Source organism: Bacillus rossius, chromosome 17 (assembly GCF_032445375.1).
Source record: "Bacillus rossius redtenbacheri isolate Brsri chromosome 17, Brsri_v3, whole genome shotgun sequence".
Lineage (NCBI taxonomy): Eukaryota > Metazoa > Arthropoda > Insecta > Phasmatodea > Bacillidae > Bacillus > Bacillus rossius.
Window position 1 is genome coordinate 14258941 of NC_086344.1, and position 14281 is coordinate 14273221.

At 39.1% G+C, this 14281-nt stretch overlaps 1 protein-coding gene across 1 annotated transcript in view; it reads right to left on the bottom strand.

Annotated features, from left to right (window-relative positions):
* Window positions 1–14281, bottom strand: part of LOC134540717 (HEAT repeat-containing protein 5B) — a 210230-nt gene that overhangs the window by 152923 nt on the left and 43026 nt on the right. Inside the window, 3 exon segments of the mRNA XM_063383611.1 lie at window positions 3751–3911; window positions 8531–8708; window positions 11709–11819. Coding sequence (XP_063239681.1) covers window positions 3751–3911; window positions 8531–8708; window positions 11709–11819 — 450 coding nt within the window.

The window sequence follows — 14281 nt, forward strand, 5'->3', positions numbered from 1 at the left end:
TGAATTTTTATTTCTCATGTTGGTGTGCTTGTTTACACTCTAATTTATTTTCCTTCAAACATTAACCTAAATCATAGGTTAATACACACTGCATAAAACTAAATTTTAAGTTTTAGTTTTTAATAGTATGGACAACTATCTACCTGTTATTTGTGATTGTGTCAAAAAAAAAAAAGGTCATGACTGCATCTCAGGTTCCAAAATAAGGAAGGAAAACCTCTAATAAAAATTACAACCTCAAAGTTGTACACTTCATGAAACAGACCAACAACTTTGTAGCAGCAAGCTAATAGAATAATATGCGGTGATGAAGGATGTAGAAAAACAAGTTGGTGAAAGTTATTCTAATGTAGAAGAAAAATAAATGGATTATTTTTTGGTGGAGGGTAAATGCAAAAGTAGGTGGTCAGCCTCGATTTACGGTCGGTCTCTATTTGGGTTTGTACTGTAATATGTTCATGAAAAAAGAGACTCCACGCCATACATGTGTGCACATAATGTTCAAATTCCAAAACTATTTTTACTTTCATGACCCTGGTGTGCACTTTTAACTAGACATCTGTGAATTGTGATTTATCAGTTTGAATCGAATTCGAATCATATTTCAAACAAATTCACGAGTTTTGAATTTTTTTCAAATTGAATTTGGGAATATTTATTAAAATAACATAGATCATTAAAAATTTTTAACATACCACCTTTGAAAAACTTGTCACATAATTCACAGTTTAAATCAAGTAACTAAAATTAAAGTGAGACTATATTGAATAAGCACAACCAGATTCTCAAAAATTAAAAAAAAAAAAATTAAAAATTATACATATGTCTGTAGCACTAACATAAATCACTTCGCAAATCATTTCAAATTGTCATGGAGAAAGGTGAGTTCATCAATATGGTGCGGCAACAACAATTCTCTGCGGCTGGTAACTATGTTGCCTGCTGTAGAGAAAACTCTCTAATTGCCACCTTGTTTAGCATGTTTGACTTTCAAGGATAAAAATATTAATAAAAATATCACAGCATAAGGAAGTGGTACAAAAGAAAAAAAACAAATTTACCGTTTTTATCGCGTAAGCATAGCACATTTTATTCTAAAATCCAGTTTATAATTATGGGTGAGACCATGGGTTCACTCTTAGCTGAGTTTTGAAATAAACAAACACCGTCGTATCACTGCGCCGCGTCAGCAAGTGATAGGCTGAATTCATCTTGCGCGTCAAGCACTAGTTGCAACACACAAACTTCAGTACAGTCGGTGCTAATAAAATAACGGAGAAGTAATATAACAGGAAGCACCGTAGCACTTTGTTCAGCGTAGGTGGTTCATTTGCGAAGAAAAAACTATGCACTTTACGCCTAATAGCGGTCTTCACAAAATCATCACAAGTTTTGATAACAGGATACTCAAGTTTCCTTTTCTTCCCGGGAGTTGTTAATGTCCCAGTGTCCTGTTATTCTTTCGTTGCACGAAGCACACTGCTCTTCGAAACACTCGTAAATTCCGCAGTTAAACTCGCGATATCATTCACACGACAATCCGGATATTTGTCTGAAAATGTTTTAAAAACATTCAACACAATAGTTTTCTGTGCACTTTTCAAAGGCTTTCCCGTTCTGTGCTTTACAAAACTCGGTCCGGCGTCAGCCATAACTAACCGTGCGCGCGCGAATCCGAAATACAACTGTTGCGCTGGGCATCAACTGAACACTGTACACACGGCGTCTGCTAACATAATTGTCAGTAAATACTTGCTGACACATTAAACTTTATTGGATATTAATGGTGAAACGCTATAATGCCCTATAACAACAATTGTTATAAAAAAGGCAGTGTAAAAATACTTACCTACAAATGGTACGTAACCAAGGGACTATTTCTTGGGCACGAATAATGTGCGCGGCAGCCGGCAGCCAATAAATATGTTTGTTTACAAGAGGCTTTGTTTATTCCAAAACTCAGGTAAGAGTGAACGGAGAATACTATTATGCAAAAAAAAATGTAAAGTAATCCATAAAAACAAAACCTATTCATGGAAAGTACGTTTATTTAAAAAGCAGACTTTGCGAATGCATGCCAAATAATTTAAATTAATGAGTGATGCAATAAAATTATTTTATTCAACGTAAAAAAGAAGAAACCAGTAACAAGAACGTGATTTATAACTATACGCATAACGATCGTGCGGGTTAACTCGGTTATCGACAGAGCGCGTGCGTGCATGCAGTCTGAGAGCTATCGATATCAATCTTCGACTACGTGCGCGCGCTCTATACGGGAATTCAGGAATCAACACAACCAAACTGGCGCTGCTTATGTTTTTATAAGCGGTATAAAGCGACTCCCGAGACGTTAAAGATGAAGTTTTTAACTTTTAAAAACGTCTTTAAAATACAATTTACAAATCAGATTACTTTGTAATAGAATTAATTAATTTAGTAAGCATTTTTATCAGAAAGAACGGCGTAAACTGCGTAAAGCAATAGGCGCGTTGTAAACAATGGGAATTCATTGCATTACATCAAATGAGGTTAAAACGGGACAGAAATAAAATGGTTCAAATAACGTGAAAACGTAAATAACGGTAACGTAAATAAGGGGTTTCGATGTATAATTTTTTGTAAGTGGAAGATGTAATCGTCCATTATTTTTCTTTTAAAAATGGGGGAAGGGGATGTCTTATATTTGTGCATCCGGGCCAGATTTTGCAAGTCAAATTATTGTAAAATGAATTTGATTCGAATTTACGAATCGAATATCAAAATTCGAACTCGAATTCGGAAATTAGAATATTGGCAGAACCCTACTTTTAACGTGATGTATTGAAAATTGATCAGTAGTACAAAGAAAATGAAAAATATTTGGGTCACATACATATTTAATTTAATTCTGATAAGTTACACTGAAGACATACTCTAGCTAGAGGTAAAAAAGACATAGCATTTCAAATAGTGATGAGTTGAAAAACAATTTTCTCGAAGCCAAATCTCGAAATTGAATCCAAAAGAATACATTGAATATACCCCTCGAATCCGAATCTAGATCTTAAGGGTCAAAAATAAGATAATGGACAAGAAATAAAAAATTTTAACTGTGGTTTCTAAACTTCTTAACCTAGTAAATGTTTGTTTCACGAAGTTTCCGGAAGCAATACATAATTAGAATCTGATTTATATCACATATGGTAAATTACAATATCTTGGACGATGGTAAAGAATAGGTTTGAAGAAAAAATTTGATATTGTAAAATTCAAAGGTTATCAGTGCTGATTATTTAATTTAATTTATTACGGCTAATATTTTCCTTCAAATTGTTTTCATTGAATATTGAATCCTTCGAATACTAAGGGTTTGACAAGCCCATCCCTGATTTCAAGACAATGTTGCATCCTCACAGAGGGGTCGTTACCACAATGCCGAAATACCATAGCGCTGAATGTCAAAATTGACCACAACGCCGAAATAACAACTGAATGAATTTGTGTGTGTTTCCTTAATGTTGAAATACCAAAATCAAATCTAACCTTACCTAACCTAACCTTACCTAACCTAACCTCGTCTAACCTAACCTAACCTAACCTTTGTGGCAGTCCTGCAATGACATTTTTCAACATTAGTGTATTTCGGCGTTGTGGTAATTCGGCGTTGTGGTACACAGCAGTTTTCTAGCTGTCGGTGTTGTGGTCAATTTGGCATTAGAGCGTTGTGGTGCGTCCCCCTCGCGGAGCAACGTCGCGACGGGAACTCACGTGCGTGACGCCGACGCGGACCTCCCGGTTGACGCCGGAGCTGCCCTTGATGATCTCGCCGGTGCCCTTGAGGAAGCCCACGCCGCCGCGGAGGAACCCCGTCATCAGCACGCCCAGGGCCTCCTCCAGGGACAGGAGCTTGGCCAGCTTGTTCTGAGGACCTGCGGCGCCGCCGGCGTCACGTCTCCAGAACATACTTAGGGATGGTCCGTTAATCACGTGAGGCTCGAAAGGGGGGGGGGGGGGGGTCGGGAAAAATCACGAAATATCACAAGGGGGGAGGGGGTGTAGAGAGATATCACGTGTATTTATTTTTTCGCCCAATTTCTACTAAACCGAAAAGCGACGCGTGACCTTTACTCGCCGTAGCCAGGCAACAATATCCCCGCCCGCCGCAACATGAACCACCCGGCTCGGCTTGCCAGTCGCCAGTAAGGCTGTGATTTTGGCGCCGAATACGTGCGTAAATCACATATAAGCCTTTCCTTTATTATTTTTATGCCAGTGAGAATAAACCTGCAACCTTAATGTGTGTCTGGACATTTTTATCACTGTGCTTAATTTTCCAGAATTAAATTAGATTATACCTATATTTAAAGATAATAATCTGAAATTTTTAAAAATATTTTGTACCAAAAAATACATGTGATTTATGGTGACGGGGGAGGGAGGTTAAAAATTTGCTAAAAAAACATCACGTTATTAATGGACGACCCCTTATCAGTAGGGGCAGGCATTTTTGTGAATAAAGCTGAACGCCTATTAGACTGCGACAAGGTATACTCGCACCAGCGGATTCTCACTTGTGACTGGCGGGCCGTCTACGAGAGAAGTAGCTGCCTTGTTTAGCTGAGCCATTCAGGACGCATTTGCTTCCGCAACGAATTACTGTGATCGGTGTTTTAACAATCGTCATGTACCTGGGAAGAAACTCAGCCAATCACGAAACACAGACGGTGGTACAGTGTCTTAACTTTCAGCTAGTCTCGGAATCTTTTCGCGAAATATGCATGGCCCTACTTATCAGCAATCCAGCGGCCGTGAGCCAGCCGAGCGATCAAAGTTCCCGCTCGTGAGTGAATACGGTGAAACCTCGTTACAAAGTAGGTATGTACCTCACTATAAAGGACCTCTCACTTTAAACTATATATTTTTAGGTCCCAATAAAATGTTTTACATTTAGTAACAGTTCAGTGTAAAGCACTTTCATTATTAAGTACCAAAAAGGTGGGATTTGTCAAGTACGTTGTAATGAGATTTCACTGTAGTCCTGAAGTGGTTTTCAGGACACATTTAACCCATTTGCATCCACTCACTTTAATGTTAGACATACCATGGAATCCATAAACTTTTTATATATTACTATTATTAAAGTTATTTTCTATTTTAATTATATTTTTATTCTTTAAATAAAATTTTAAAAATAGTTTAAGTTTCACGATAATATACCTTTGTTATATCAATATTAGCTACTCTGAGGGGTTATTTTCATTCTAAAGGGAATATTTTCAAGTTTTTCGGGCAGATTAGCCATTTTGCGTACCAGTATGCCTATGGTGTTATCGGCTAGAAAAACAGCTGCGTACTAGTACGCTTGTAGATGCAAATGGGTTAAAAGCTAACAGGCTAAACCCGACATGCATAATACCACCCATTAGTAGAGACAGGTGTTTTTCGCGATGCGCGAAATCGCGAAATATTAACGAAATTAATATACATAAACTTAAAAACGCGAAATTATCGATTACTTAGAGAAATCACGAAAAAAATTACGAAAAAACACACTAAAAATTGTTAAACGTGCGTATTTTGATGACTCAATAACAGCAGTCGATTATAATCGATTGTTAACGACTTTCGATAGTCTAGGAAGTCGTATTCGTGTTGCCTGTTGCACTATCGCCTCGCCAGAGTCGCCACTCGCCACTGTTTGTTAAAATGGCGTCGATGTAATCAAACGTTTTTGCTCTGTTTCTTTTTGTAAAACGTTGATTTTAAAATGGTTGTGACAGTATTTGACAGGGCGGCGGAGTTTGGGAGCGAAGGATTCTATGTCTTTGACAAAGTGCAAAAAATTCTCGTGTGCAAGTACTGCAACGTTAGAATAGAGTGGCAACGGAATTGACACGTGCTTGAAACACATAAAAACCAGTGACCGCATAACAAAAACAAGGAAAGTCAACAATCCGGTGCAAAAAGGCAAGTTTCGCTGGAATCAGCCTTGTTCACGGCAAAAAAAAAAGCAAAATTTGACAAGAATGAGTTCATTATGTCAACAACTCGAGCTTTTATCGAAGCGAACATCCCGATTGAAAAACTGAATGAAACGAAACTTTGTCAATGGATGCACAAGTACATTGCAGGTAGGTGCTAAAGCGTACGATATTTTAACAGGTTTGTGCATTCTTAATCAGGCAAACAACGTTACGATAATAAATTTTGTTAGGCCAACCTAATCTTGAAATACCTATTCATATAGCTGCGAGTCGTGTTTTCTACAGCACTTTTTGGAAAAAGTTTATATAACCTAGCCACGGGTAAAAATAAACGTAACTTATTTGTTTTTAGGTTAGGACTTGAGCTTTTTATTGTAAGCAAATTTTTTAAATCAGTTTCCAGTACTGTGCTTTGTAACATGTTTAGGCCTAGTAAATATATGCATTTTTTAAAACCTGAACAATGCAGACAAACTGTGTAGTTGTACTCTTAAATGACATATTAAACACATTCACGTAGAACTTATATTTATAAACCTCATATTGCAGTTTTAAAATCAACACAATTTTTGACGAAACTACTGATAAAATAGCGAAAAATATACCGAAATCATCTCGTAAAAAGTAACGAAATTGTGCAAATTTTTTCACCGAAAACACCTGTCTCTACCCATTAGTAGGGACAATATTTTATGGTTTTATTTTTAGGTCAATTTTTTTTTTTTAAACCGGATATTCTGGTGTCATGTTTTTTATATATTGAGTTCATTCATAAAAATGTTGTTTTAATTAACAAATATTGAACTAAAAAATTTCTCAGTACTAATTTCACCAATATAGTCTCATTTTGACTAACAATACGATAATTTGTAATAAGCATGTCTCGAGAATAACTACTCAGAAAGGGCTGAAGAGGCATTGAAATAACTGACAGAGAAATTGTCGCTCTTGGCAACTGCAATGACAACGAAAATGAAGATGAAGATCAAACACGGACTGTTGAGTCTCGCAGAAGTTCACGTAATGACGAAGTGAAGGCTCTAGAGACTGCAATTCAATACATTGAGCAACAAGAAGAAGCTAGAGGAAGTGACATAATAATGCTGCAAAGACGGCAAGGGTTGGCAACGAAGAAACAGCACTCATAAGGAAAACAGACTACAATAAAATTTTATATATATCCTCACAGGACCGAACTTTAAGCGTAACATTTATGGAACTCGTAACTTCAGACAATAATTCTGTCACTGCAAGTTCATTTTGTCCGTTCATTTCTTCTATTGTTTTGTTGTACTCGTAGAACAATATTATGATGTAAGATTGTAATGTTTATTATAACATATGTAGGTATGTACAATGTTCCAAGATACAATCTAGCTTAACGTTTAAGAAGCTTTTTCTTCACTTCTCTCTATTATCCGACATTATCGCTTATCCGACATTGTGCCGGCCACTGTGTCGGATAAGCGAGACTCTACTATGTAGACAAAGAGTGTGGGCAAGGCCAGTACCAATATCTACCGTGTCTACAAACCCATGAAAAAGTTGTTGACAAATCAGTATGAAGGAATTGTTACAAAAAAAACAGCATGGAAAAGAATTTTTTATCCCCCGCTTTTATTAATCAAGGGATTGAAATCTTGATGATGGCAACAAAACCGCCCTTTATCACAACTATAGCCACGTCTATGCAAAAAAAAACATTTGAGGTATCTAAGGCTATCACAAGAGTGTGATTTACAATTTTTATTCATTCAGTGTTTATCAATCTAGTTATAGCAGTTATGCATAATTACAGCATTAAATGGACGTAGTTATGCAAAAAGGAACCAACCCACATGAAACCTATTCTGAGTATTTTGAAGTTAAAGTTAATTATAAATAGAAATTCTCCTATTGATAATATAATGTTGGTATGATTTTAATGGTCTGGTATAAAAACAGATATAATAATAGCAACGACGGTACAATCAACCTTGTACTATTTTAATTTATTTTCAAATAAAATATAGTAAAATTGTGGGTTGGTTCCTTTTTGCATAACTACGTCCATAATTCTCTTCTTAAAGCTAAAGATCCTAGAGGGAAGTAGTGAAAATCAACCTTTTCATAAAACAGAACACTTAAAACGATGTAGAGCAGTGGTTCCCAAACTTTTTCAGCTGGCAACCCATCTTTCCTAATAGGAATACCTCCAAGGGCCATCGGTCCATGGTGGAGTAAAAAACCTTATTTGTATCGTATCCCTTCCTTATGTATGTAAAATTTACCATCATATATTGCAAATATATGTGCTTTTTTTAAGATACAGATTTATTATTGATAAACAATTTGTGTTCTGATTTGAAAACAGTTGACAAACAGTTATTTATTTAACATTAGATATGTGTTTGCACACAGTTCGATTTGTTTCAATTTTTCTTATATTTTCTGATGGTTTATTCGATGGTATCTGATAGTTTTAGGATCGAGTCGCGTACCCACTAGTGGGCCGCGACCCACCGTTTGGGAACTACTGATGTTGAGTATTGGACTACTGTGTTTGCGGAAGTCGAGCGTGGTACCTGCAGGGCTGATCCTGTGCGGCTGCTGCGTGCAGGCTACCAGCGCGCCCAGCAGCCGCGCCACGGCGCAGCGTACCTCGTAGTTGGAGCCGTCAAACGCACGGAAGCACAGCGTGGCCAGGCTCTCCAGCTCCGTGGTGTACAGGAACGCTGCGTGGTTCAGCATCTCCAACAGGCACTGGGGGCGCACGCACACACACCGCTCGGCACACACCTGTACTTGCACACTCGCACACACCGCTCAGCACACCTGTACAATACACTCGCACACACCGCTCAGCTCACATGTACAATCACCAGTGACTTGTGCACACTGCTCAGCTCAACTGTACAATCACTCACAACACTCGCACACAATGCTCAGCTCACCTGTACAATCACTCATAACACTCATAACACTCATGCACACTGCTCTGCTCACCTGTAAAATCACTCACAACACTCACTCACACTGCTCAGCTCACCTGTACAATCACTCATAACACTCATGCACACTGCTCTGCTCACCTGTACAATCACCTGTAACACTCGTGCACACTGCTTAGCTCACCTGTACAATCACCCGTAACACTCATTCACACCACTCAGCTCACCTGTACAATCACCCATAATACTTGTGCACACCGCTCACCTCACCTGTACAATCACTCATAACATTTGCACACACTGCTCAGCTCACCTGTACACTCACAATACTCATGCACACTGCTCAGCTCAACTGTACACTCATTAACAATCGTGCACACCTCTCAGCTCAGCTGTATAATCACTCGTAACACTTGCGCACACTGCTCCTATACTTATATTAATTTGAATTTGTTCTGTATAAAATGCCATTAGTATTACTTAATGTGCATAATAATGTTTTCTGATAACTGTTAAATTATGGTAGTTTAATACCTGTATTGTCAAGTAGATAATTAGGTACAAGTAATTTTATTATTGTAGCAGTTATGCATAAATACAGCATCTAATAATTCTCTTCTTAAAAATAAAGATCCTAGAGGAAAGTGAAAATCAACCTTTTCTAACACAGAACACTTAATAAGATTTTAAGTGGTATACTACTTTTCTTGACAGTCTGCCAACATAACAGAGTATACATTAAAGACGAAACTATCTTGCATCAAAGAAATATTAGTATCAGGTAAACCGTTGTGTGTTAGCCTTCTTCATTTCCATAAATGTAGAACAAGTTGTCAGTACATACTGTTATGAAGCCATGGTATTTTCATAGAAATACTGAAAAATATTATTAATTTTTATTTCATTCATAAATTGTGTCATTTTAATTCTTCTTTAAATTAAAAATATTTTTTTTTTCAAGTACTATTTTTAAGAGAAAATTTTTTTTGTTTCTTTAATGAATGCCACATACACTATTTATTGGCTATCATACAAATAACATGATATTAAAAATTTTTATGTAAGAAATTTAATACTAATTCATTTTGTCTGGCTCTAGTATCATTTTCAAAAATTATAACTTCTAGCACTTGAGAAGAGTGAAGTTGGCAGTCGCTTCACTAGAGCAGAGGTTCCTAAAAGATGTTCCGTGGAACCCTGGAGTTCCGTGGCAGAGTCACAGGGGTTCCGTGAGTCAGGACGAATGTCGTATAAAGCAGGCACAATTAATGTTAGATAGCTTTTTTTGAAGGAGTTGGGGTTCTGCCAAAAGAAAAGTCAATCATTGGATTCCCTGGTCGAAAAAAAATTGGGAACCGCTGCGTCGGAGCATGAACACGTTCTTTCAGTCCCAGGTCACAGGACAGAGACTCATTTTCAATGGTCGATTTGAAGTGTTCAGGCGAACCTCGATGGACTACGGAGGTAAGAAGCTGAGGGAGCAGGTGAGTGCAGGCGTTGCTGTGTTAAAGATTAAAGGGCCCGCCTAGTGAAGAGCAGAGGCACAACTCTGTATGGTTCGTAAGGGGGGGGGGACCAAAATTTCCAGGAGCAGACGAGCGTGGCCTGGGAGTTTTGTGTGTGGGTTTTAACAACACAAGTCATCTCTGGATAGGGTGTTTGCACGTTGTGTACGGCCCACATTCGGCCTAAACGCATGTAATAAGAAGGAAAAATTAAAATAAACAGAATTTTTTCCGTAAGACATGGTTCTGACATAAAACCAGTTTCACAAGTCACGCTTTTGCAAGCGCAAAATCAGTGAGGGGCTTGTTAGTTCCAGGGGGAGCCTGGATCTAAGCCCATGGTTCGGGGTGTATTTGTGTTAGTGAGGCGGGATGATAAGTGCGACCCTCACTGGTGCTTCTAGGTCCACTCGCACTGCTTTGAACTTACGCGCAGTCTTTTCGTCGTGCTGGTACATTAGGTACCCTGAAGACACGCATTTTAACATTTATCACTCTTCTAGAAATACAGTTTAAAAACAAAATTTCGAAAACAGAACCAAACTCATCTTCCCTCAGCGTATTTTTTAACGCTTTTGGATAATCAGACACCACTGTATCTTGAATATTTTTTTCCAATTGTGTGGTATCTTCTGAAGCTCTGCACAGAATACGTGTGCCCGGGTAGGCGAGGTCCTTAAGGAAAATAAAATGAGGACGGATCCTCTCCGCTTTTGCCCTCCGGATAGCAAACCATTTTTTGGTTATAATGAAGATCAAAGCTAATTCCTTGCTGACATGATAGCTAGAGCCAAGATTTAAAGGGGTGTTATAAATCTGTCATTATATTGTCATTAAAAATAGTGGATTTTGTCTTTATCCCTATAAAAAATTAAAACAAACTGCTTTTATTTACTTCGAAAAAAACCAAAGACATAAACTAGATTATTTTGTACTTAATATATATAACATTTAAGGGTTTTAGATAAGAACAAAAGTCAATATTAATGAAATTAATTAGATGTTTTAATAATAAATGATGTAGTTGAGGTGACTCTTACTGCATTTCGGTGTTATGAGGTGTTACTGACTTCCATTTCGGTGTTATGAGGTGTTACTGACTTCCATTTCGGTGTTATGAGGTGTAACTGACTTCCATTTCGGTGTTTGGCAGTGTACTGACTTTCGTTTCGGTGTTAATTACACTGTTATTTCGGGTTTTTTTCTATTCACCGTATAATCCAGCCTCTAGTGATAGCATATTGGTTTTAAAAATACTCACTTCATGATGGCTCAAGTCAACGCCAGTGCAAGCGTACAACACTCACCTTGGCCGCGGCGCACCGCACGGCCATGACGCGGTCGGTGAGGCACGGCCGCGCCGCCTTGTAGATCTCCTTGTGCACGTTGGTGATGGCGTTCCCCATCCCGGAACAAACCTGGGACACCACCCGGCACGGACGGTGAGCTGGCACTGCTACTTCAACTACCATCACTGCGAACTTACAGCTCACCCGAGGACAAAATGCTGACCATCGCAAAAATTACTTTCTAAGGGAGAAAAAGTTTTTTAAGAACTATCGCAAAGAGTTTCTGCATATGCTATAGGAGTGACTTTCTTTGTGTACTATCCCAATTATTAAATAATTAAAAAAAAAAAAATTATTTTTAATTAAACATTACATAAAACATACACATTAAAAAAATTTTGAAAATTCCATAATTAATTAGAAAACTGAAATTAAACACCCAAGCATGTAGCATTACAGGCCCTTAACCTCCCAACATATAAAACAATTATATAAACAATTTTTAATAATTTTTTGAACTGATTCAAAGCATACTTGGTTAGGTTTCTTGATACCATGTAAATAACTGCTAATTATATATTTAGGAGGTGTTTGTAGGTTAGCAAAGTGGTTTACGTGATCGTTATTTACATAAGTTTTTTTTTTAACATTTCTCATAATTTGTTAATAAATATTGACGTCGTGGGGAATTTGAGGAATTACTTAATTCGGCGTGTCATGAACTGCGGACATGGGCGCCATCACGTGGATGGGCACACGGACCCGGCTTGCGACTCTGTCTCTGGGTGGTGACGTGACCCACGCGGGAGCTAGGCTCGATTCCCCCACGCTGCGTTCAACTCTACCCTACCAGTCCGCTCTGAGCGGCGGGCACGCTATTGCACTACCGGGTGATGGTCGTCGGTGGGCTCTTAGGGCGTCCCACACGCCCCGGTCCGTATGCAGGAAGCACACGTGGTCGTGCGAATCAGATACTCACAGGTTGGGCTGAAGGGTTTTATTCTGGTCGAGTCGTACACGAGTACACACAATCATTAAAGAACTTGTACGTATCAAAGCTGCGAAAGATGCTGACGGCAATTCAACTGGTTTAGGGGCGGACCAGGACACAGCGTGTCCTGGCCTGGAAGTCAAGTCACGTCGCTCGACTTGAAATGTCCCCTAGGACTTAAATTACTGATTGAACAGTCTACCACCAGGGGTATGCCTTGAAGTTGAAGAAAAAGGTTTAAACAAACATTAACGATGGCGGATGTTAAGAGATCAGTCAACGAGGTGCGTTAAGTTGTGTCCTACCCCAGGCAGCGGATGAGAGAGACTGGGGTCTGGCCCGGGTGTCATGGCGGCAGGAAGCAGTTGAACTACTGCTACGCCGTTTTATAATTACGTGCAGAAACAAAGTAACACAAAAGAAACTCTCTAGCACTAGACAATAGATCACAATTAATTATAAGTGCTATAAATATTTACCTGCGTTAGCAAATATTTATCAAGTTCAAAAATAAACTGCCCGCGTAAGGGTGCGTTCCGAAAGTGTTTGCGCATTGCGCTGCTCCGTCATTATTTTAGCTGAAAGGGGAAGAAAAAAAAACCTGGAAGGGATTAAAAAATATAAGTAAAATTACAAATGATATTAATTAGAACATTATTTGAGGGATGCGTGGCACAGACTCTACTCGCCTCTCGCGGGGCGGACAAACACGTGCACGCACACCCACGCACACACTCGCATGATGGATGATGGTGGGAGGAGAAGGGGTCCACAGGGGGCGAGGCACATCGGGCTTAGGGAGGGCGTGGCCCTGGCCGACGTCAGCATTACGATAAAAGCACTTGGTCATTTCAGCATGTAGGTGTGGTCAGACATTGCCGAACATAATTTTCTGTTACTATTAACTGTATTTTTATTTGACAGTTGTGCATCATCATTCGTAGTCTGTAAAGAGTTTTGCAAAGAGAGGTGATCTGGTGAGAAAGAGACAGAAACGTGTGTTCCCCATCCTGCATTAGAATTATAACGAGACTGAGAAAAGTGAAGTCCCTGGTTATACATAATTATAAACTTTTTTTCATGTATGTAACTTGTGCCCAGGCTGGTCGAAAATGTAACATATGTTTGAAGATGTTTAGTGAGTGGTCGTTGGGGACTCTCTCCTTCCTTGATGGAGGTAGTCAGGTCGTCCAGCAGTTGTTCGCTCGCCGTAGAACTGAAAGGTTGTGTCGGGTGGTGGTCGCAAAATTAATTACAATGTAGGTGAAGAGGTGAGACAGGTTAGTTTTACCGTACTGAGAAACTGGTCGTTGCCCCAGTATTCCTGCTCAGTGCGAGAGGAACCGCCGGTACGGGCCACCGGCTCACGCACTCGGGCTTAACGACCGGTGGTGCGAAGCTACCATCCGTGGGATCATGCCTGAACACATCTAAGGAAGTATCCCCTCTGAGAGAAAAACGATAATTAAGAGTTCCTGAGCCGGAAGGCTTATTATGACTATACTAGGCGGTCCGTATGTGTTACGGCCGCTCACTATGCCCTTGTGATCCACCAGAGGATTCATTCGGCACAGCGTCCGTCTGTTTCCGGTGGTCAACC